At 44.7% G+C, this 26368-nt stretch overlaps 1 protein-coding gene across 1 annotated transcript in view; it reads left to right on the forward strand.

The window, feature by feature from the left end:
- The window catches only part of DSCAM (DS cell adhesion molecule), a 780684-nt gene that overhangs the window by 684826 nt on the left and 69490 nt on the right, over positions 1-26368 (forward strand). Inside the window, exons 21-22 of the mRNA XM_047708625.1 lie at positions 2953-3108; positions 13085-13218. Coding sequence (XP_047564581.1) covers positions 2953-3108; positions 13085-13218 — 290 coding nt within the window. The remainder of the gene's footprint in view (positions 1-2952; positions 3109-13084; positions 13219-26368) is intronic.

Below are 26368 nucleotides of genomic sequence, written 5' to 3' on the forward strand. Positions count from 1 at the left end.
TTTGTGCCGACCGGATGCTTGCCTCGGTAATGGCTCGGTTGGCGCTGCTTCAGAAATGTCATTCCCACCCCTGCCTTTTTGCCTTGAGACTCTTTGAGTAGGAGGGAGGGTATGAATACATAAAACAATTTGTTTTAAAGCAGCTAAAAATTTTTATAGTAGAAATAATATGTCTAAATGTATGTTATATATTCATCTCATATTATTTTATTCATGATTTCAGCAGAATGTTACCCTTTAGTTCCTGGGTTTTTTTTTTTCTTTTTAATAACCCCATGGAGTATGTCAAAGGTAGATGATAGAAATCCTGCTTAAACCATAAAAAAGAACAAAAGCTCGAAAAAATGACAAATGAAGCATGCTGTTTTGATTGGGCTTTTTGTCATGATTTTCCTTTCTATTTTCTCCGCATCTCCTAAGCATCAAGCACCTGCCAGTCAGCAAAATGCCCAGTGTGCCACCTGGACCGTGTCATGAACCTCTGGGGGGCCATCTTGAATGGGGATTCTGAATAAATCATTTTGTCAAAGCAATATGAACCCCAAGACAAGTAAACATCCAAGTGTTAACTCTAATCCACATTGCGCTTCATGAGTAGATGGAATTTTTCTGCTTCAGTTGTTTCTTTCTTTAAAAAGATGGGGAGGGTCCACTTCACCATGTCCCTTGGAGCCCTCCTCCTCCCCATCATGGTGTCTTACCCGGGAACGGCCCTGATGCATCCATGCCACCTTCTCCTGCAACCAAAGACCGCCACCTGCTCCCTCCAGCAGGGAGACACCCCGGGGCTCTTCTTAAAGATGAAAACTTAAATACAAATGCAAAAACCCAAAGTCCCCAGAGGTCAATGACGTAGACAAGGTCTCATAACTAGCTGCTGGCCTACAGCTCTGTGGAACTGTGTTTTCCCTGGAGGGTGTGTGTGTGTGTGTGTGTGTGTGTGTGTGTGTGTGTGAAAGAGAGAGAGAGAGAGATCTTTGGCACAGTGCGGAAGTTCCTAATCTGAAAAGATCTTAATGAGACTACACTTAAATTTTTCCCATTAGCTTTTGGGTTTTTTCTTTATCCTCATCCACCTGACCCATATTAGATCCGTTCAGGAAAATGAGCATCTTAAGTGAATAATATAACACAAGGCGTTCTGGTGGTCACCAGTGGACCCTCTCTTCCGAGGGGAGGCTTCCTAACCCATCAGGCCTAATGGCTGTCCACTCTCTGAATGTGCAGGGACCCCACACATGAGCAAACATCCTTTCACTCTCGAAAGCCATCTCTTGAGGCTTCCAGATTGTGGTCCCGAATAGTGTTCACCCTGCTGGCCTCCCCAGAAGACCCCAGGCCAAAGGCACCTTCTGGGGACTCCCTTCCTTGCCCACTTTCCCCCAGTACAGAGTCCGGCCAAAGGACTGGCCCAGGATCTGCTCAAGGTGGTGACGGGCCTTGGGCTCACGCTCAGGCCTGCAGCTGAGTCTATGACCTACCTTCCCTCCCATGCCCCTTTCCCCGCAGCCTGCACCCCACCCAGGGGTCCTGGCAGGTGTATGACAAGCCTGGGCCACTCCAGGTTCTATTTGAGATTCAACTTTTCACTTATGTCCAGCTCTGATGAAAACCAAAAAGACAAAAAAGACATTCTGGAGTCGTCACTAACAACAACAAAAAAAAACATGTTGTTAATTAATAGGCGGCCATCTGTGTGATATGCTGGAAGGACAGGAGGACAGAAAGACAGAGGACAGGAAGCGAAAGCTCGTTTAATCTGGCCGATGTGACAGTTTCACCAAGTGACCACAGCAGAACACTGAGACCGTGGCCCATGAACATGAGGCCATGCGCTGTGGCTTCACAGCCCACGGTCTTGGCCACTCTCCTAAACACCATGACCTTAGGCAGGGCACTGACCCTCCCCCTGCCTCAGTTTCCCTACCTGTAACCTGAATGGGTCGTGGAGATAATAATAATAATCAGTGCACTGATTAAATAGGTTAGCTTTGAACCCAGAACAATGTTGACCTGTAAGTGAGCAGGCAGGGATGGCGGCTGTCTTCGCCAAGGCAAGAGGGAGAGAAGCTGGCAGACAGCCGTGCAAGTGGCTGTATGCACAGGGGACCTTCACAACAGCCAGCCACCCAGCGAGGCTGGTTCCCACCCGTCCTCTTAGTAACTGGGCACACAGACTCGCAGGCGGGGCCAGTATGCTTTAGAGGGTCCTGTGTGGGGGTGAGCAGTCCTCAGTCCTCTCTCTCCTGCTCCAAGTGCTCTGTAGGTGGCTCAGTGCAAAATCCAGAACACCCATGGAGCTCTCTAACACATCATTGTAGGTTTTCTCAAATTGTCCTGTCTAATATGTCTGAGATGGGAGAGCATAACATCCCACCTTTGAATACGATGAGCTGATCCCACTCCAGGAGATGAAGCATTTTTAGCTAATGCCACGTTTCTGACACATCAGCGTGTCACTTCAGCAGGGAGGCTGGGGGGGTGGGGGGGTTCACTCCAGGTAAGAGGAGCAGCTCGCAGTTCAAACACCTGAGAAGTTAGGTCCTTAAAAATGCATGACCGTAAGAGTTGAGTTTGTTTGCTTTCTACACAAAAAACGAAATTCAACTTGCAGAAGTTTCTTAATGAGCAATTAGAAATGTATGCACAGAGTGGGCCACATGCAGGGTCAGACTCCGTTGGTCCATTGTGGGGGGCACGCTTGACTGGCTGCTGGGGGATGCTGGGCTCTGGCCGCCGGCACTGGGCTCTAACGCTTCATCTGGAGTGAGTCACTGTGCTTTCCTGAACGACGATCCGCCCTGAGTCCTGGGCAGTCCCATGTGGATGAGGCCGTGCACAGCCCCTCAGAGGGATTTCAGGGTGTGGCAGCTGGAGGGCGAGCCCCAGGGCTGGACAGTACACCAAATGAGCCCACCCCCAGTCACCAGGTCATGTTCTCTTGTCCTCCAGAGCTGGGCGAGATTAAAAACGTCACCACGACGCAGCCTTCCCTGGAGCTGGACGGCCTGGAGAAGTACACCAACTACAGCATCCAAGTGTTGGCTTTCACCCGCGCCGGGGACGGCGTCCGAAGTGAGCAGATCTTCACTCGGACCAAAGAGGATGGTGAGAGATGGGGCCGGTGTTGGGGGACGCACGAGGCTCCCTGGGGTGACAGCATCCTGGGCAGGAGCTGGTGTTGAGAGGGCTGGTCCCAGAGCCCGATGTTCCTCCATGGGCCTGTCCTTGACTTTGCTCTTGGCAAGCCCCCTGCTGCCCTTCCCAAATATGCCAGCACAGTTCAGACCATCGACTTCTTAGGTCACTTTTGTTCAATGCATTCATCATTTCTCTCCCCTAGAATTTGTCTTCTTTCTACAAATTGTTGGCTGAGTATTATTTACACAAAATGTTTTTTATGTTTTATGTTTTTTATCCCAGAACTGCAAAACACGTCGCACCTGTTTTATATCCCATCCGGACAATTTCCATTTGACTCGTCAGCTCGTAGTGTAGGCTCAGATGATTTCCATCCTTCCACTGGAAGATTACGTAACGGTCTAAGCCATATTATTCTATGCCGGTTTTAGAACCACTTTAGAATAAATCTTTAGTTTGAGAGCTTTGTATTCATCTTTTTTATTACTTAGAGGAATTCATAGTGATTTAGCAAAATTTTAAATTATGGCTCCCTTTGGTTCAGGCCATTAATTCTTGCTGTTCCAACATCTTGTCTTCAATGTAGATGTGGTTGTGTGACTCTTCGCCAAACCTGCAAAAATGATATGGCAAGTGGGTTTTGTTTTTGTGTTGGGGGGGTGCTTTTTGCATTATTTTAATATGCAAAACTCTGAGGTACCGTATCTGAGCCTATTTTAAAAGTAAAGTTCTGATAAACACAGCAATAGTGAGAAAAAGCCGTCTCCACCTTAGGTAAGAAAGGAGCAACTCTGTCAGATGATACCCATGTGGGACTCCCCAGATCAGAGCCCAGAACAGTCCCAGAGATAGGGTGGCGATGAGACACCAGTGTCCCAAAATTCAGTGCAGATTTTGGCTCTACAACTTTGTCTTCTTTCCAGGACTCTGCTCCCAGGAAGTTGGGCAGAGTGTAGTGGGGGACATGACCTCCTATTGGCAGGTTAGATGCTTATGCACCCTCCTTCTCTATGTGGAATCCCAAACATATTGGTTCCCCACAAGTCCATCCAGGGAAAGCAAGGCAGGGAACTCAGGCTCTGAGGTCCAGATCACTCTTTCTTCAGCCTTTCTGCCCCCTTACAAAGCTTCTCTGACACCAGCAGCATACCGTATCCCATCTTACTCTCAGCCATCACCTCTGCAGGCCCAGCCTTACTCCCCCAACCTGTCCCATCTATCTACCCTCGCCCAGTCTTCTCACCATCTCTGGAGTCCTTCTTGCTTCACCGGGGATGCACAAAAATTAGCATCATTACCTTTAGCTTGTCCAGAACACACAGGTAATGTTTTCCCAGGAATGTGCAGGCATCAACCATTCTGCTCAAAGGAACTGGATTATTTAGGGAAATCTTAGGGCAACATGAAATGCCATTAGGAAGTTACACATTAACAGAGAGATCTACAAAGCTATGTCCTAAGTGAAGGTGGTCATAACTTAGTTTTTTAAATGCGGTAGACACAAGAGTTTGTGCTCATCCTTTCTGATGGAGGCTAATACTCCATAGTAGATATGGACGGGACTGGAGGAGATGATGCTGACAGAAATAAGTGAAGCAGAGAGAGTCAATTATCATATGGTTTCACTTACTTGTGGAGCATAAGGAATAACACGGAAGACAATGGGTGAAGGAAAGGAAAAGTGAATTGGGGGAAATCGGAGGGGGAGACGAACCATGAGAGACTGTGGACTCTGAGGAACTAGTGGAGGGTTTTGGAGGAGAGAGGGGTAGGAGGTTGGGTGAGCCTGGTGGTGGGTATTGTGGAGGGCACGTATTGCATGGAGCACTGGATGTGGTACGTAAATAATGAATTCTGGAACACTGAAAAGAAACTTAAAAAAGCAAAAGATATATATTTTATATAAGAAATGAAAACATTCATTTGTTAAGACAAAAAAAAATGCAATAGGCAACAAGTGTGTCTAGATGTTGGCTGTCACTTGCCCAGGGGACTTGGGGCACCTCAACTACCCTCTGAACTGAACTCGTGTACAACATTGCCGTCATGATCAGTCTGCACAGAGTGAAGACAAAGAAAGTCAAGTGATGTGTGCAAACAGCTAGCTTGACACGTAGTGGGCTGGTTCCTGACACTGGATGTTTGATTATTTGATCCCCACTCATTCAGAGCAGGGGTGACACATTCTTTTGCATTGCTAAGCAATAACATGAATGTCACGAGAATCATTACTTAAAGACCAAATTGACTAGCAACATGAATTTTGACACCTGCATTTTTCAGAAGAATGTATGGAAACTCACGAAGAAGGGAAGACTCCCCCACAGCATATTGACTGCTGATTTGGGATCATCTTTAATTAATCCTCTACTTTTAGGAATCATGGGGTTCTCACAAAAAGCTTGGCCCTGACACCTAAGGTCTAATTTATCAATCAATTATTCTCTGCTTTTGTATCCCATGCGATGGCGTGTGGAGACACCATTGATGGTGAAAGACCCTGCCTTGGGTCTAGCCGTTCCCCCAGGAAGGAGGCGGAGAATCCCCACACGTGCTGGTGTGTGTCACAAGAGCAATGTGAGAAAAACTGGCATAACAATCAGCTTCTCTCCCCCAGAAACGCATGAAAACTTCACTACTCGGAGAGGGTGAAGACGTGCCAGCCACCTTTATAAACTCAATACCTTATAGAAATAGGCATTTGAGCAGTTTAAAACTGAAAGCAATTTTGTGTCTAATTGAAAGAAGGGACAAGGCTAATTATCATAGAAGGAATGCTTCGTCAAATTTAGAATATAGATCCTGTTTAAATTTCTGCTACAAAATCCTAGAGTTTGGAAAGTTTGAATTAACCTGACAGATTCAATTAAAATGATGTAAGGTTGTGGATAAACTTCCAGTAAAATAGCAATTGCCAACATTCATTAAGTTCTTCCTCAGTAAGGCACTAGTCCAGGCATGAAAGAAGTCTCAGTGTTTATTGATATTCTCATCGGGAAAGAAATATTAATGCATTGACACCAAACATTCAGTTTGGTCCTCTGTGCCCTATACATTTCTTAAACAAGGTCCCTAAACCCCCAGTGTCAGGAAGCCCAGAGATTAAGTTGTGTTCTTAAGTCACTGATCATCTTAGGAAGGAAAGATGTATCGCTTGCATATAAAGTGTACAAAAATAGAGTAAAATGGTAACTAACAATAGATAAGATAAATAAGTCAAATCAAAAATTAAAACATTTTTAAAAAGTTTACTTCTGCCAGGGATAATTCTGTTTACTCAGAGGATCAAGTTACCTTTGCCTTAAGAAGTTTCTTGGCTTCCATAAAGATTGCTGGGCCAGGAGACAGATTCATAAATCTGTGGACAAATTCTTGGGTCCATAAACATACTCTTAAGGCTCACAGACATGGCCTCAGTTAGGTCTGTGGACATATTTTCAGGGTCCTTGAGAACTGCTCAGGCTTCAGATTCCCTTCCCAGGACTGTTCTATCCATCAGAACTTGTACCTTTATAATTCTGCAAGAATGCAAAAGATTATTTGCTGATCTGGCTTTCTTTCTTTTTTTTTTTTAACACAAGACAGCTAATTCTGAATTCTAAAGGGTTTGTGAAATCCTAATACAGTTTTATTTGCTAAGACTATAATCTGAGCAAAACCGTGGGGAAAGAGAACACAAACAAAACACAATCTATTAATTTTCCAATTGTTACTTTTATTCTGCAGGCATAAGGTACTTACAGCCCAGATCCTTTTCTGCAAAAGCAAACATTGTATATGTATAAATAGAGACGGTTGTGTTTAAGTTCAAATATTTGCTGAGTACATTACTAATGCACATAACTCTGTAAATCATTTTATATGGGAAGAAGGCCATCAGGAGGTGCGGTAGGGGATCTGGGCTCCCTGCCCCATGATTCACACTCTCCTTGCAGGGAGGGGGGGTGCGTGGAAAATGGAGCTAAGAGCAAGTGAAGAGTCAACAGGCATCAGGCTCTCTCTGAACCCTCGGAGCCCCCAGATCTTGAGCCATACGTTCTCCGGAAGGCATGGATCATCTGTTCTCGGGTGATTGTGTAATCACACCTTGCTGTGCCTGAAAAGCAGTGGACTCTGAGTGTCTCCTTGCCTGACCACCCGAAGTGCCACCCCTGCATGAACAGATACTGAGCACGTGGCAGTGCTGGGCTCTGTGTGCAGCAGGTGCCCCGAGAGCACAACAGACCAAGGTGTCCCAGAAGGCCTCCCCCATGCAGATTTCGAGTTCCCTGCACTGCAGCGATACTCAGGCAAGGTCCCAAGGCTCCCCCGTGGGGAGCGCCCCACGGCCCACTCTCATGTAAGAAGGGCCACCCACATCCACCTGTGCCTGCATATTGGCTCCCCCGACAATGCCACCGTTAAAGGACTGGTCTCCTTTAAAGAATGTGTAGACAATACCGCTCTTATAAGAGCAGAGGCCAGGAACAGCAGCATCTTGTGGAAATGAGACTAGAAAAGAGACATGTGTGTGGCACGACCGTGATGGCTGTCATGGATGGTTCCAGCCAGCACCACGTGGTCTGCACTTGACTCGGGGGGAACTCAGCAGCACTGGGCTCAGGTGGGTCTGGCTACCATGGTGGATCACATAAACACAGGCTCACATGCACACGCAGACACCACCTGTCACACACACACACACACACACACATACACACTCCCTGCCTATGCCTGATCACCAAGGCCAGAGAAGTGATCATGACAATAATGAAGTTGGCTGAAGTATCTGTGTACTTAGTCAGACTTATACTTCAAATCAGAACAGTATTTTTTCAAAACACTGACTTTGACATTTTACATTAAAACACATCATCAGGGGCCTTAACTGTACGGACTCACTTTTTATGCTAACAGATCACCTCAAACTCAGCACCTTAAAATAACACAACTTTATAATCTCACCATTTCCATGGGTTAGGGGTCCAGGTCCAGGTCAATTGGGTCCCCTGCTCGGGGTCTCACAGGCTGAAGTCAAGGTGTTGGTTGGGACTAGGGGCTCACCTGAGGTCAGGTCCTCTCCCAAGCTCACTGGATGTTGGCAGGGTTGGGCTCTTTGTGTGGGGGGGACTGGTACCATCAATTCAGTGCCCAGAGGCCACCTGCTGTTCCCGGTCACATAGGCCCTCCCCAGCGGGGCAGTTTGCTTTTTCAAGACCCGTGGGAGTATATCACTACTGCTTCAAATCTCTCTGAGTTCTTTAGTCTCTGACCTCTAGACCCTCTCTGATTAGGTCAGGCCCACCCAGAATACTCTCCTCTTGTTTAACTTAAAGTCAGCTGATTAGAACATTAATTATATCTGCAAAATCCCTTCACTTCACTTTTGTCACATAACATAATCTGATCACAGGAATAACCCATCCATCATAGTGACAGTTACCACCCACGTACAATAGGAAGGAATTATACAGGCATGTTTATCAGAAGAAGAGAATCTTGGGTACCATCTTAAAATTCTTCCTACCACACTATAGCCGATGAAATCATTTTTCTATTCACTTTGAAAGTCTGCATTGAAGATAAGTATGTTCCAGATACTGCCTCAGACACTGGAGATACAGTAGAAAACAGGATGGGCCAGGTGGGGCTTGCAGGTTGCTGGAGGAGATTTGAGTGGATCCTGACATGTTCCACGGGGAAGGGTCTTCAGAGATAGCCTGGGAGCCCTGAATGCATCTAGGCTCATGGTCAGAGAAGGTTTTCTCAAGGAAGTAATATTTAGTAGAAACTGCTGGATGTGTAAGAGTTGCCAAGGAAAAGAAGAAGAGTAGGAAAAGATTCTAAGCAGAAGGAACCTAAGACCCCAGATCATCCTGTGTCAAGGTCCTGGGGTGGGATAAGCATACCACTTCCAGAGACCTAAACAGTGGTCTGATACTGCAGAACACTAAGCCAGAAGGAGAGCCAATGACTAACCATGTCTACTGAAGGTCTAAAGGGTTCCCTAACCTTCCACATCCTGCGGGGGATGGTAGGCGAGGAAATTCTAAGTTCTGGCTTTTGCAACTGCGAAATGGCACATCGCTGTGCCATCTCCTGCAATGGGTACAGGAGAAGGGGAGATTTGGAAGGGAAGATGGTGATCCCAGTTTGGGACATGGTAGGTCTAAGGCGCCTGTGAATCTGAGTGGAGATCTCCGCGGGGATTGGCTGCGTGAACTGTAAGAGCTTCTGGAATGCAGGGAGGCACAGGCAAATCGGGAGAACACAGGAGAGATGGTTCTCTGGAGCAGCATCCTTTACTGAAGAGCAGATTAACAAAATGTAACTTGATGACTAAGAATGTTTTAAGAAAATATGTCCCAGACAGACCATCCTACACCATCTGTTTTCTGTAACTCTCAACATCTGGTGTTTATAGTTCCACACTGGGTCACATCCTAGTAAAGGCTGGGATCCTTTAGTGATGTGCAACATAAGGAAATGAAGATTGTCCTTACAAATGATCACTAGGATTTATTTGGTGTCTGCTGTATGCAAAACTCCATATAAATTCTTTAGAGGCAGTATCTCTCATAATCCTAGCACTAAAACTGTAAATAGGTACAATTTTTGTTCCAACTTCATAGATGAGGAGACTAAGGTTTCTTGGAGAAATTGATGAATTTGGCCAGGACAGAGAACTAAGAGGTAGAGCTGAACAGAAGCCCTCAGGGAGAATGCAGCATTCACACCTTCCAGCACAGTGATATAAAATTGTTTCGTGTAAAATTCTAACAACCCTAGAAGGAAAGGTTACGCAAGACAGATCATACATCAGTGTATGAGGAGTCAGATGGGGATTTACACAATAAACACAGTGAAAGGCCTTGATCTGATATAATCAAGACAAGTTAATGGAAATAATCAAAGAAAGCAAAGAGTCACTAAGGTTTACAGTGACCAAGAGACATACTTGAAGGTATGTTTAATGTACATTTATTTTAACTTATCCAAATAGAAATTGATTCTCTATTTATTCTTTTTTAAAAATTTTTATTTATTTTTTAAATTTATTTTCAGTGTTCCAAAATTCATTGTTTATGCACTACACCCAGTGCTCCATGCAATACATGCCCTCCATAGTACCCATCACCAGGCTCCCCCAACCTCCCAAACCCCGCCCCTCCAAAACCCTCAGATTGTCACTGTTCATTCTTTAATTAAATAAGATGGTCTTATTTCTTTAAGTTTTGGGTGAAGAGATCTCTATGTCATCATTTCCATGACTGTTTCCATCATGGATCACCTGCCATTTCCGGCTTAGGCTTCCTGAGAGAGTGGAGTAAAGCATGCCACCATGCACCAACAATCTCTCTGCTAGACTTTTTTTAACCGGTTCGTCTTGATTTTCACTACATGTATCATTTTTCTCAGTGATCTTGGCCCAAAACTTGCCAAACCTTCTTTTTTTTTTTTTTTAAAGATTTTTTTATTTGACAAAGGGAGAGAGCACAACCAGGTAGAGGGAGAGGAAGAATCAGGCCTCCCACTGAGCAAGGAGCCCAATGCAGGACTTGATCCCAGGACCCTGGGATCATGATCTGAGCCGAAGGCAGATGCTTAATGACAGGGCTTTTTTTTTTTTTTTAACTTACCATTGAGAAAGCTTTTCCAAAGAAGTCCCATTAATTGTCACAGCAACGGCTTTCTTTGGCACTCACATTTCATTGGTTTACATAATGAATTAAACCGCATTACCATGACGAGGGTAATTGTCACAAACAAGGTGGAAACAAGCATGACTGACTTTTGCTGAGCAGCCTCCCATGGTTGCTACCCAAGCACTTGGGCTTCTAGAAGGAAGCTGGCAGGGGTAGTGCTGGGCATGGCAAACCCCAGCAAGGCGGTGGCTTTGCAGAAGGAGTGGAGAGTGTTGGCGAATCTGGGGCATCCACTAGGATGAGAAAGTCAAGAAAGTGTGCACTCTACCCTTGGTGTCCAGGAGAAGCCCTTGTGGTTCTGATCCTGGCCGCAGGAGGGTGAATGTCTTGGCTATTCCCCTCACCAAGAGGAAGCCTGAGCACAAATGCCCTTCATACTCAGGACAACAGTGCCTTGTTCCTAAGGACTTAGTAATTTGAGTGTCATCACTTACATGTGTCCCCTTTTCTAGACCTCTGCCATCAGCGGGGCTTGCCAAAAACTGCTCCTGAGATTTCATATTTTTAAGTGGTGACGATGTTCAACCCAAGTTAGCTCTCACTGTGTTCGCTGGGTTTGTCGTTTTGACTTGGAAGAGTTGAGATGCCCATCGTGAGACACACATTCAACTCCAGAAATGTTTACCAAGCAGTCATGTTGTTACTGCAGCAGGAAGAGACTCAAAGACTCCTCCAGGGGCTCACAAGGGACGTATGTTGGTTGGAATTTGAACACGGCTATCAAGGTGGGAACCACTCTCCACGTGGACAGTCAGGCCAGTGAGGAACAAAACAAGATCCTCAAGGCTTATCTAGTAGCAACATTAGTGCCCTTTCCCCCTCCCCCTGTAGCCGGCCTACCTCACTGCATCTTCCCTCTTCAATCTGGAAAACAGAAAGATGGGGGGAGGGTAGAGGCATTCAAGCTTGCTCCCAAATTATGCTTAATATTGTTAACACCAAATCCTGCCTTCTTAGATGGGTTACAGAAGAGTGTGTGTTGTCTACGCAAGCTGTGAATCTCCGACACAAAAGTCCATCCTCATCAAAGTATTTCTATGCCTCCCTCAGCCCAAAAGGATGCCATTACCAAGTGTTTGGGGCAAGGAAGAGTGGTCCGTGATTGATGACTGTGGAAGTTTGTCCCCATTTCTCTCTAACTCAGGAGGCAAGATGTACATCCCCAGCCCGTTCAAAGCCAAACTCTGTAGCAGCACAAGAAGTTAAATTCCCCAGCTGTTCAGAGGCAGGACATCACAAGGAGCTACAATGGGGAGGGACAGGTCCTTGGAAGACAGGGGCTTCAACTGAACGTATGAGTTCTGTGGAAGACACGGTTATTCGTGGCACTTGTTAAAGAGCAGCAAAGCAGCCTTTATTCAGGGGAACCGCTGTGAGGTATATGTGTAGGGACCACCTCAGTGGGGATTCCTGATAGGAGAAAGAGACTGGGCTCAACTTCAAATGCAAATGATGGGGGGAATTTACAGCCAAGAGATGGAGGGAAGGAGTAGGGTCACTGGTGGAAAATTACGGACAGGAGATGAGGGGCGTTCTGACTAGATGGACCAAGCAGGAGTTTTGCTAAAGGCATGCGAGGATGATCAGGTATTACCTGGGGTACGGTAGAGAATGAAGATGTTGATCGTGTGTCAAGAGTGGTCAATTATTGAAGGGATTCTGGCTAAACTGACTTAAGAGAATTCTTATTAAAGTTGGGCAGCGGACAGAGCTAGTGGGGCTCACCTATCTCTCGTCTGAGAGAGACTGTCAGTGCCTAGGGCTGCTGGAACAGAGTACCACAGACGGGGGGCTTCAACAACAGAGATGCATTGTCTCACAGTTTGGAGGCCAGAAATCCAAAATCAAGGGATGAGCCAGATTGGTTCCCTCGAGGGCTGTGAGGGAGAGTCTGTTCCAGACTTCTCGGCTTGTTGATGTCCAACTTCTTCCTCTGTCATTGTTTGTCTTTGTGTCCACATTTCCCCTTTTTTCATAAGGATCCCAGTCCTACTAGGTGAGGGCCACCTAAAGACCATCATTTAACTTGATCATCTCTCAACAGACCCCTTCTCCAAATAAGGTCCCAATCTGAGCTTCTGGGGTTGGGATTTATGCATGTGGATTCTGAGGGGACTCGGTGGAGCTCTCTCTCTTGTCAGCACTGATCCTCGAGGAGTTGACCGTGGGCCCAGCTGGAGCGAGGGTCTTGTCGGGTAGTGTGGGCCTGAGCGCCCGGGGAAGCCCCATCACTGTGACTAAACGCACGGCTCTTCTAGTTCCAGGTCCTCCTGCAGGAGTGAAGGCAGCCGCGGCCTCAGCCTCCATGGTGTTTGTGTCCTGGCTTCCCCCTCTCAAGCTGAATGGCATCATCCGGAAGTACACCGTATTCTGCTCCCACCCCTACCCCACAGTAAGTTGGTAAATAACCAAGTGCCTTTCAAGCAACTTCCAGAAATGAGCTGTGAGGGCTCCCCCTGGGTCCAGTTTCCTTCCTTTGTTTCCCACCTACTTAGGTCTTTCCAGGGGTTTTATTTTTTCTCCCGTTGTCTCCACCACAAAGCAACATCCTCATTTATGCCTCATTTGAAAATACCCATATGAATCATTATAAGGGACACAATTGTCTAGAATTATTGTTTATTTGGTGACTTCCCACAAAACTGCCAGCCGGCTTCTCAAAATCGAAACCCAAAGGTCTTAATTGTGCCTTAATTGATAGTCAGTGGACAGCACCTATTGATTTTGCTGTTGGACTCGTCATTATGTGCACTCCAGGCCCTCCTTGGCTCCCCCTTCCCTCCGCCCTCCCTCCTGTGTTCCCACCTCCCACCCCTTCCTCCTGCCGGGCCCCATCCCCCACTGAAGGAGAGCAAGAAAGTCCCACTTGTGCCGGACATGGGGGCCTCTGCTGAGGGTCTGTGACCCTGACAATTACGTGGTCCGCCTCATTCATTGTGACAGAATTAAAAAAGTTAGGGTAATTAATGCTTCCCAGTGCTGTATTTATTTTCATTAATATTACTACTACCAAGTCGTAACTATAGACCTAAGCTGTATTGCAGACCAGATACAAAAGCAGATCCAAATGGGAAATTTTAGAGAAAAGAAAGCCAAAGTGGGACAAAATATTCGTGATATCTACCTAGGAATATGTAAGGCATTTTCAGAGGTAGGCACCATGGCTGACCCCTCCTCTGCTGGGCCACAGAACCTAACATGCACAGTCATTCAGGAAGCATTTGTGGAAGGAAAACACAACCTAACTTTGGTTTGTATTGTGGTAAAATTCCTTCACATACAATTTGCCACCTTCATCATTTCTGAGTGCCCAGGTCGGTGGCATTAAGCACATTCACACTGTGAGGAGACCATCCCCACCGTCCACATCCAGAACATTCTTATCTTCCCAAACTGAAACTCCGTGCCCCTGAACCACAAACTTCCCATGTCCTCTCTCTCCAGCACGGTCAGCCACCTCTCCACTTTCTGTCTCTGTGAACCCAACAGCCCTTGTCTTTCTGTAACCAGCTCACCTCACTGAGCCCTGTGTCCCCAAGGGCCATCATGCTGTAGCAGCTGTCAGGACTGCCTCCCTTTTTAAGCCTGACTCATATTCTCAAACTAATTTAATTAATTAATTCTCCAATTAAAGTGATACATTTTGCAAAGTCTGGAGTCTGTAGGGAGCCCCCAGGCCTTGGAGCACCCCAGACAGTGAGCGTGACTAGCAGTGGAGAGACGAGGGAGAGTATGTGCTCAGCTCGCAGAGGCCCACATCTCTGCTAGAGAACACCGGTCAGCAGCAGCCCCTCTGGAGCTGAAGTAACGATCCACACGTAAATGGTCGAACGTGGGCTCCAGGACTTTCTTACGGGTTCCTTCTTTGGTTTCAAACATGCTGTTAATTCCCACCTGCCATCCTACCCTCACAGCGCAGAGATGCTCACTAAACAGTGCTGGGAGGAAGTGCCCAGCAGTCGTGGTCTGCTACTCAGAGAGGCGGTTCACGGAGGACCCCTGCACAGACCCTGATTCTCTCCTCAGCTCCAACATAGAACTGTTCTGCCAAAGAGAGACAAAACCATTGCTAGAGTAAGCCGCACCTGCATTCCACTCGAATCTGGAATGCTCCTTTCTCTGTCTTTGCTCGTTCATCCATCTACTTCCTGTAGGACCCACACCTGCTGTTCTGAGCCCAGCAGCCTAGGGAGAGACCAGCAGGGTACCCAGAACACCGACAGCACCCCCCCATCTGCTCTTTACCTCTACGCTAACAACACAACCTGGCTCGTTTGCAGTTGATGCAGACAAACTGATTCATGGGGGAGACAGTCCCACTTGTGGATGCCGGGGGCCATCTTAGTCCCCGTCCTCCAGCCAATGAATTCCGCACCATAAAATAGCAAGAAGCCATGATCAAACTGTCCGCAGGGTGGAGAAGAAAGGGGTTTCCATGGTCTCTCCAAGCACAGGACATTGGAGTTCGACCACCCAGGACCTTCCCAACAAGACCCTTCCAAAAACGACCATCCTAAGATCCAACTAACCGGAAAAGATGGGAAGGAACAACCAGATTTTTCACCTACTTAATGTCTGACTGCCACGAGCTAGGTGGCTCTGTGCTGCTTTTGACAATATTAAAGAGCACTATGGACCCAGAAATAGGACCGTTACGAGGTGCCTGTGGTCTTCTGGGCAGCAGCATGTAAGTTTTGCAAGGAAGGTCCAGAATCCTGGAGCGGACCTCAGTAATGTGAAGTGAACCAGAATCAGGCGGTCCATCTCTCGAGCCACATGGCTGTTCATCTACTTCAAACCTCGCTTAAGACCGCAAGGCCCTGATCTTTTAATAGACATTATTTTTAAAGCACTTTCAGGGTGATAGAAAAACTGAGTGGGAGGTACCGAGATTTCCCATATGAAAACTATTTTTAAAATAATATATTCTAAGGAAAGAGCAGCGAGGACTAATGCATTTCTCTTCGGAGGGAAACACTTGAGAATACGACCCATTTCTTTTTTCACATGGAATTAGGAAGAGTATAAATTACTGGAAAGAGGCACTTTGTTTCCTCCCGAGCTTCTGTGATTTGAGAAGTCTGAAGACTGGATGCGGGCACCCCCTGCGACGCTTTGACGGGTCCGCTATGTGGCTGCATAAACACCAGAGGGCAGTGTGAGCTCTGTGTATTTCTCTCGTTCATCTCTCCAGCATTCTGTTCTTTGAATGATCTCATAGTTGAATGTAGAACATGGGAAGGTAAACGAGGACACCACACACTCTGTAATTTGTTGCCCTGTAAGGGACTCCCTCAGCTAACCTCCTCGCTGATACAAATTTCCTCTAAAGACCCCCAGGGAAAGGACCTGTGACAAGCCCCAGGCTCTTCATAACGCGCAAAGCCTATTGTCTAATCACAGGCACTGGTATCGTTGTGTCCTCTCCGGACAGCTTAGTCAAAGATACTCAGATTGGAGATTGCATACGTGGCCAGATGAGAAGCTGCAAATTCACCTCAAGTCTGGTGGTTCTGGGACACTCACCGTGAGGGACCAGCAGGTGCTCCTGACACGTCGACCTTCCTTCCCAGGCAAAGATTCGAGCTGCAAAATCTTAAGATTCATTTGATTCAGGAACTTACCCATGTAATTTTGGGGCCGTGACTATTAGTTTTCTTTCAGATATGATGGTTGGAATGATCAATTCACACACTTGAAGGTCCCAGAGAGAAAGGAGCGAGGCCGATCTCCTCTCTAGCACTCCTCCCTACACGAAAGCAGCCACGGGAAATCCCATGTGTTCGGTAAGCATGAGGATGGAGAAAGTGTCTCTTTCACAGTGCTAAGTGGATGAAACAGTGAAATCAGGCACACAAACGTCTCAGCACTGAAGAACGAAGTCCGAAAGCCTGAAATAATGATATCAACGAGCCATGCCCCACATCAGTTCCTCCAGGTTCAGATGTCAACGTGACCCAGTCCCTCCACCACCCAGGTGTTCAGCTGACGGTGCTGCATGAGCGGAGGAGAACATTCCCGGACTCTCCTTATCCAGAAGACGACTTCCAGCAACTAAACTCCCCACAGTGTAGCCCACAACATAGATGTAAGCAAGTAACTTTTGAGCCAAAGTAGCAGATGTGCATTTGCCCTACCTGCCACCCCCTCCCCGGGGCCTGAATTTAATAAATCATGGATCTGAGGACAAGAGACAGTGGCTTCAGAAACCCAGAATTGTCGAGTACTCTCAAGTCAAACAGGAGTGCCACGATGGAACCGTCAAGTGGGGTCTCCTGACTGTCCCTATTTATAACTGTCCATGTCCCTGGACACTGCTCCTGTCTCTGAAGCCTCCACTGGCTGTCCAAGACCATTGACCCCTCCCCCTCGACACCCACCCTTAAATGTACACATTTCTCAACACTCTTCCTTCATTCTCTTTTCTTAATCTTTATTATTTCCATGAATCCTTGAATCTGTTCCTATAATTTAATTATCATCTAAAGTTGCAAAGATCAAAAATGTTTCTCTCGGACCCCAACCATCTTAGAGGACCACTCAGTCCCATATTGCCTACTTCCTTCCATCCATGTCTCCATCAAGACTCCACCATATACAATGTGTCCAGAACCAAATTCATTCTTGCTCCCCTTCTCTCCCTGTTTCCCAGCTAAGCTAATGATGTAACGGTACCCTTTGACCTCTGACCAGACCCCTCGAATCTCAGGGATTTACACCAACAGCTTTATGTGTCTTTCACATCCACATCCATTGTGAGTTGGTGGTAGTTCTCCTCTATATTATCTACATGCGGGTTTTATGGCAGAGAGAAGTACCCCTCCAGAGGGTCTGACAGAGGCATAACATAGGCTTCCCCCAACCACAAGAGAACAAGGAAGCCAATCCCAACATATACCCAGAAGACAGGAAAACCAGAGCAGCTTGTAGAACAACTCTAATGGCGACCATGGGACGGCCATGATAAAGAATGGAGTGTCTGCCTTTCTTTGAGGAGTTCCTGGTTCTAGGGAGGGCAGAAAATACCAGAGATGGTCACTGTTCCTGTGATGTGGCAAAGGACACAAGTGGGACATACAGAGGACAGAATGACATGGAGCACAGGCAAGGGGCTGTCACTCAAACAGTAGGATCAGAATCAGTTTCTTGGGATGTACATACAACCCTGGCTTGCAGGGGGGACATTTTACTGGACAGAAGGGTATTACAACTGGAGGAAACAGCATCTGTGAAGTGACATGTGTCATGAGAATCCTCTCTCCACAATATCTTTTCTTTTTTTTTTTACCATTTTTAAATTATTTTTTATTATATTCAGTTAGCCACTATATAGTATATAGTTTTTGGTGTAGTGTTCATTGATTCATTAGTTAGGTATAACACCCAGTGCTCATCACAGCACATGCTTTCCTCAATACCCATCACCCTATTACCCCCTCCCCCCACCCTCCTTCCCTCTGAAACCCTCAGATTGTTTCTCAGTGTCCATATTCTTTCATGGTTCATCTAGCTCTCTGATTTCTCCTCCTTTGGATTTCCCTCCTTTCTGCTATGGTCATCTGTGCTATTCCTTATGCTCCACATATGAGTGAAACCATATGATAATTGTCTTTCTCTGCTTGACTTATTTCACTTAACATAACTCCCTCCAGGTCCATCCATGTTGATGCAAATGGAGGGTGTTCATCATTTCTGATGGCTGTGTAATACTACATTGTGTATATGAACCACATCTTCTTTATCTATTCATGTATTGAAGGACATCTCAGCTCCTCCCACAGTTTGGCTATTGTGGACATTGCTGTTATGAACATTGGGGTGCACATGCATGAACATTGGGGTGCACATGCCTCTTCTTTTCACTACATCTGTATCTTTGAGATAAATACCTAGTAGTGCAATTTCTGGGTCATAAGGTAGCTTTATTCTTAACCTCTTGAGGAACCGGCATACTGTTTTCCAGAGTGGCTGCACCAGCTTGCATTCCCACCAACAGTGTAAGAGGGTTCCCCTTTCTCCACATCCTTGCCACATTTGTTGTTTCTTGTTTGTTAATTTTTGCCATTCTAATGGGTGTAAAGAGATATTTCATTGTGGTTTTGATTTGTATCTCCCTGATGTATTTCATGTGTCTGTTAGCCATTTTTATGTCTTTTTTGGAGAAGTGTCTGTTCATGTCTTCTACCCATTTTTTGACTAGGTTTTTTTTTTTATTTTATTTTTAATAAACATATATTTTTATCCCCAGGGGTACAGGTCTGCGAATCGCCAGGTTTACACACTTCACAGCACTCACCATAGCACATACCCTCCCCAATATCCATAACCCCACCCCCCCTCCCAACCCCCCTCCCCCCATCAACCCTCAGTTTGTTTTGTGAGATTAAGAGTCACTTATGGTTTGTCTCCCTCCCAATCCCATCTTGTTACATTTATTCTTCTCCTACCCCCTCAACTTGACTAGGTTTTTAGTTTTTTGAGTGTTGAGTTTGAGAAGTTCTTTATAGATATTGAATATCAGCCCTTTATCTGTAATGTCATTTGCCCAGTATCTTTTCAATCCTCTCCATTCTCCCATGTCCACCACCATTACCCAGGTTCAGGTCCACCTAGGGAACCAAACTAGGTCAGAAGCCTTCCCACTGCCGGTCTCAAGGGCCAGTCCGGTGTCCGCATTGCTGTCATCACCATTCTTTCACATTCTAGATCTTCTCCCATTTTACATAAATCCTCAAGATGACCTGAACAGATTTCCACAGTCCAGCTCCAACTCCTGTCCAGTCTCCTATCTCCTATTCCATTACCCTACCCAGGCAGTTCTGAAGCCATCCCAAGTCTCGCGCGCGTGCGTGTGTGTGTGTGTGTGTGTACACACACGTGTGCACATGTGTGTGTATGCGCTGGGTCCTCCTTGCTTTTTCCCTTTCATCCTCCTCTCATTTAAAGTCTTTGTCCTGAAGGCTTAACTTAAATGCTATATTATTTATTCCACCATTTTTGATAATTTGCTATACACTAAACATTTTATGCCTATGATTTCTAAATGTATTTCTTCATGGCTCACAACAGGAAATGCATCTTACAAGCATAATCTAGCACCCACACACTAAAAGGTTCGTAAACAGAGTTTACACTTGCTCCATGGGATGCACTCTGATATTTCCCTTTCTGGTAGGTTTTTTTTTTTCCTTTTCCATTTTATTTTGTAAATGATTATCATAACTCACAAAATTTCTTCCATGACCCACATCTTAAATAATATTAATTTTCATCAGTTAATCTTCATGATTACCACATATAGGTGGGGTTATTAAGACCTCACCATAGTGACACTGAAGTGGAGCATGTGCCATCTGGCCAGGACATGCATTTTGCAAGGCAAAGACAGGGGTTGCAACCCACAGGTGTCTGAGCTCAGAGTCCAGGCCCTTTACCCTGACAGCCGATGGCCTTCTGGGAAGCTGGCTCTGTCTCACCTGAGTGGTCCCCAGCACTGCTTTTCAGCCTCATTTTGGCATAACTACAACCTCTTGCATTATTGTTAATGGGGGTATACTTGGGCCGCCCAGAGTGGCTTGTCAGCTGAAGTGCAGGCCCCCCAGCTAGTCACTGTTCTGCCTTTAGAAAGCCTGGTATTATCCTGAAATAGTGGATGTTCAGCAAATGTTGTGTTGAATTAAATTTTATGGATAATGGCCATGAGTCATCCAATAGAGGGTAAACTGTATAATGAAGTTTCTGGTTCATAAGGCAGGAAAGTATCTTATGTACTTGGGGATGCTTTTGATCTCACAAGGAATTATGTAAAATGCTGTGCTTTTAAATCACTGACATGGAAATCATCCTTCCGTAGTTCTATCTGAAAGACCTAATGGTGGCCCTCTCTTTTCTGTGATGGCAAATCTAGAATAATGGAGCAGCCAGAAGTTAGCTACGAATGCAAGGGCTAAGAATGCAATGAATTGCTTGTTCATCATCCAATAAGTGATAACGATCAAGTCAGACTAATAAAACATTTTTACAGATAGATCATTTGCATGGCAGGTGGGGTGACCACAGAGAAGAGATGAGGCAAAATTATAGTGAATGAAGATGATTTTGTTAAAAAGAGCCTAGGAGGGGCACCTGGGTGGCTCAGTGGGTTAAGCCTCTGCCTTCAGCTCAGGTCATGATCTCAGGGTCCTGGGATCAAGCCCTGCATCAGGCTCTCTGCTCACGGGGGAGCCTGCTTCCCCCCATCTCTCTGCCTGCCTTTCTGCCTACTTGTGATATCTCTCTCTGTCAAATAAATAAATAAATAAATAATCTTTAAAAAAAGAGCCTGGGAAAAGAAAGTACCCTGTGATTCCAGTCTGGCTAATTGGACGGTGCTGATTCTAAAACAGTAATATGAAGACTCTGGCTTCTTCTGTGCTTTTCTGCACATCAACTTTAATCCCTTACAAAATGATATTTTCTATTATTGGAAGGCCAAAATAGGTTGTTTGGAAGACATTCTGAAAAGTAGCCAACAGTCACAGATATAACAACAATTACAATAATCTCAGGAAAGTTCAGAGGAAACCATCAAATTGACTTGGATGAAGCATGTAGCTTGAAAACCCTCTTCCCACTATGCATGCAGACCCTCCCAGTTTACCCCTACAGGGCAGCCTTCATGATCCATTAGCTTCTTCTGGTGGTGAAAATAGGGAAATAAAATGAAAATCAGATCAGAATGTATTATACATGAGAACTTAAAGAACAAAGACAAATCCTAAGTTGATCCAGCTAACTCCTTATTCATAATGTCATCCGGGTCATTCCTCTGCCACTAAACAGAAAGATTTTATATGTCCTCAAAGAGTCATTGTCCAATAATTAAAAGAGCTGCCTATTTTGCTTATTCTGCTCAGGGGGAGGCTTTTTAAATCACTGCTCTGAACATACTATCCACAAAATCAGAACATTCGAGTCTTTAAAAAAAAAACAATTAGATATTAGAGCTTTTTAAAGCACCATACTTCTTTGATAGAATTAGTTTTTCATTAAAAAGTTAATTGAAATTTTTTAAGTGGAATTCTTTTTATATCCATGAGATACGCTGAATAATTTGGTCTGAGCAGCCTGTGAATCCATAGTCATTCTCTATATAGTTATTCTTGATTGTATTCAAATGATTTCTAGGTCATTAGTCAACTTAATGCAACAGATGTTTCCTCAGTCCTTTTCGGTTAGTAGCAGGTGGGTCCTGACTCTGCAATGCTGGGACCTAATATCCCCAGGAAATCATAGAGGGAGGGGTGCAGCCAGGCCACCCTCAGGGAGCTTGAAACCCATGTGGCATGGGAGAGATGGTGAGGACATGAGAGACTGTAATCCAAAGGAGAATAAAGATCAGGACCATACATGATGTATAAACCAAGGACAGATGTGGCCAGTGGAGGGGCTGAGAAAAGGCTACAGGCTTTGCAAGTCATTCATTGAGCTAAATAGCATGAGGGATTTGGAAATGAATCCAGCAATTATTGGATAAATATTGAGCTTGATAGAAATCACTAAAGAGCATTTAAAGTAATTAATTGTGTTAATTCTTATTTATTTATTTTTATTTAAAATAAAATTTATTTATTTTATTATTTATTTATTTATTCTATCTTGTTTACCATTAAGAAGTATCTTAAATATGAAAGGAAGATGACTGTACCAAAACCATGAGGCAAAAATAATTCTGTAGTGAAAGTAGATCCCATAGACTCAGGCTTTTCGTGAGTGACACTGAAACACAGGGAGAAAACCAACCTTCCAGCAACCTCTCCATTCTTTTAAGGAGCAAAGTGTTGAGTTCCTCAGAATTCTGTAACTCCACGCATCAGAACTAAAGCAATAGTGAGAAAGGCAGAACAAGTGAATGAGAGCTATCTGGTCTGAATATTGCAAGGTTTAATCTCATTAGCTGCAATTTCCACTCCTGGTACAATTTTCGGGAAGCCAACATGTCTGAAGTTTTATAAAAGAAACTTGCTATAAATATTTTTAAAAATCAAATAAACGAAGTTTTATTTATTTTCTTAGGCATTTTGTAAATATTAATCATATCCTCAACTATGACTGGAGTTTTAGAAAGGGAATTGAAATTATTTTTATTTCTACATTTTAGCAGGAACCTGTCAGGATCTTACTATGCCTCATTCAGTTAATCCTCTGTTTGCCAAGTTATGGTCATTTCTTGTTCCTTTGGGGAAGGAACTTACCTTACAGTCTACGCACTGGACTTGAATTCAGTAAATGCCTGTGAATACAAACAGTAATTATTTATTAGTTTTTCCCATTATGGGCATCATGCTTAGAGCTCTTGCATACTTTTTCTTTGCAAGATCCAAAGGAGAGATCTTTAGTCCAGTGAGTTCTCATGGTTGTCCCCAAGTGTCCTATTGCTCTGGCCATCCCTTATCAGCTTAGTTATAGCTATCCATTCAAGATTAATTCACACTGCAGGCATAATCAAATCTTCTAGAGTGGCTAATATCTCTGTCTTAACTTTGAAGATGAGACGACAGAGTTATAGATCTGCCAGCAGAAAATTAAATATTTAGAGATTTAAATATTCAGGAAAGCATTTGTCTCTCCCCAACAATTTCTCTTTTTGCCACTTTTGATTCATTAATCCTAGGAACCTTCTTTTGGGGTGTGCTTCTCTTTAGGTTACAATTTTCTGTCTTGTCCCTTGAAGGAGAAGCCCCTCCATTCCTTTCTAGTCCCTGCACACTCTCAATGTTTCAGAGTCTCTGAACCATCAATGTAATGGAAATAGCAGGAGAAATCTGGAAATAAAATCGATCCCTTCTCACTGACCAGAGTTTGGGAGGGAATGGCATATAAGAGGATACACATAGAAATGAACAATTCCAACCATGAGAAACTGTGGACTCTGAGAAACAAATTGAATGTTTTGGAGGGGAGGAGGTGGGAGGTTGGGGGAGCCAGGTGGTGGGTATTAAGGAGGGCACGTATTGCATGGAGCACTAGGTGTGGTGCATAAACAATGAATTCTGGAAAGCTGAAAAGAAATTTTAAAAAATAAATAAAAACTTAAAAAAAGAAATTAACAAGTCAGCCCCAACATAATTAGATCATGGTGTTTGGAAATCCGGTATCCAATAAAGACACAACTGATGGAAGGTAAATATAATCACTTATTTTATTTCATCAAAACTATCGAGGAAAATGTTTCCTAAGTAAGCAATATTCATTCTCCCTCTTAGAACAAGTGTTTTTGACTGAGCATTAAGGGGAGGCTTTAGACAAATAGATTTGCTTCTTTACTGCGCATGAACTTCTGATGCTCCTTATGTCCATTTAGCTCTTTTTCTCTTACCTGTTGCCACCTCGTGAGCTTGTTAACAATATGAATTTTGCGCCATCTATGGATCGTGATTATGGGAGTCACAGGACAGCCTCTGTAGGAGGCATCTCACACCTCTGGAGACATCCAGTCCCAAGACATCCAGTCTTGCCCTCCTCTGCAGGGCCTACACAGAAGCATCCTTAACCCACCACACTGGAAGTGAGAGCCAGCCCCAGCACAGCCAGCTGTCCTGCTGGGGGCAGGGCTAGCCTTTGCTACTCTGCATAGCCTCAGGTGTGACTCACCAATCTCTATGTGCTTCCAGACTCCAAGCTCTCTGAGGGGTTTGCTTGGAGCTCAAAATCCCTGGCACCCCTAGGTGGGAATGCACAGAGACTGCTCTCCACAAGAATAGCCTATTCCTGACTTAGCCTCTTCTCGAGCTCAGAGATGGGAGATGGACAAAATATCAGAAAGTCCTGAGTAGGCCCTCACATTTTTTGTTAGGAGAGAAAGTACCGGCATTTGGGGGACTACTCTCACTTGTTAAGCCAGTTTCTAAAATTTTAAGACAACAGGAAAAGTCACATTTAGTATCCAGTTACATATGTTATAAAGAAAAAAAAAATCAACTCTTCAATTGTTTAAATGGGTCGGTTGGCAACGTTCTGCTTACACTTCTGAGAGTCAAAAAATGGTGCCTAATTATGGCGGTAATCCAGGGAATGGAGTGGCATCAGAGGGTGATAACACCAGTGCAACTAAATTTCCCAAATAAAGAACAGGAACCCCTGGACAGTTTGACTACTATTTCTTACTCCAATCTATGTAGGGAAATTTCATTCCAAAAGGAAGAAGTTTTTATAGATAAACATTTTTACTTTGGCTTTTGGTCGATCTTCTACATAAACAGTGAAACAAATATTGTTGCATTAGAAATTATTTTTTTTATCATTGATTTTAGGTGCACCTTGGGTTGTAGGTAAAAAAATTAAATAAAATGTTTATTTTGGAGGTAGTTAAGTACCAATTGTCCCTTAGAGACAGGATGCTTACTGATTTTAACTAAGAGCTATGTTCTCTTCCCAGAAAATCCTTATTTTCTGAATATATTTTAATGCTCTGTTGATGCTTAATGTTCAATTGGAGTGATTGTTATAATTTGCACATCATTAAGCTTTGCAGAATTAATTTGGCAACAACAGAGCCTTGGAGCATTACAGAATACAAATACACACAGTCTTGGGATTGTCTCCTCAGATTGCTAGGAAGCAAGCCAATTTCCCTCTGAAATTCTAGAAGGATTCGATGTTCCTGTGACTTTCTAAGCACAAGAGAGGACTGGCATGAGTGAGAGGTAGGGTGGCGAAGGGGGCAGGTAGGGTGACAAGGATGCATGCCCACGAAAGCATGCACGCATCTCTGTGGAATCTGTGCAAGAGCCCTATGGTCTCCCTTTATTCATCGGACACTGTGTGTACAGTAGTCAAACATTTGACCATTGGAAATCCTTTGACTCTATATTTTATTGAGTAAGCATGGGATCTGTGATGAGGAAGAGGCATATTAACGTTTGCACTGATTAATTGTAGAGCTGGTACTGCAGCTCATGAAGCCTACTGACCTACGTGAGGTCTACTTAACAGCTTGCAAGGGTCAGAGTAAGCCCTTTGTGTGTTTGGTTGCTTGTAATGGCAGCATGGACTCAGACCAGAGGCACTGAGCTCGAGCCTCTGTCCACCTGTCTGCCACTCTGACTGCAGTGAGTCATTTACTCTGTACCTTAGTTTTCTTGCCTGGGTCCACTTTGTTAACAAAATACCACATGGGGTGGCATAAACAACAGGTCTTTATTTCTCATAGTTCAAGAGGCCAAGAGGTCCAAGATCAAGGCACCCTCAGATCCAGTGTCTGGTGTGGGCCTTTTACCTGGGTTTTCATTGTATCTTCACATGGCAAAGAGAGAGAGAGAGAGAGACCGACCTCTCTTTATAAGGGCCCGTCTCTTTATAAGGGCATAAATCCCATTCATGAGGGCTGCACACTCATGACCTAGTTCCTAGTATCGTCATATTGGGGTTAGGATTTCAACATACAGATTTGGGGGGATACAGACGTTCTGTCCATTCTCCCCCTGGCCCCACAAAGACCATGTCCTTCTCAAGTGCAAAATACTCATTCCATCCCAAGAGCCCCATAAGTGTTAACTCATCCC

The sequence above is a fragment of the Lutra lutra genome, chromosome 1 (genome assembly GCF_902655055.1).
Source record: "Lutra lutra chromosome 1, mLutLut1.2, whole genome shotgun sequence".
NCBI classification, from domain to species: domain Eukaryota; kingdom Metazoa; phylum Chordata; class Mammalia; order Carnivora; family Mustelidae; genus Lutra; species Lutra lutra.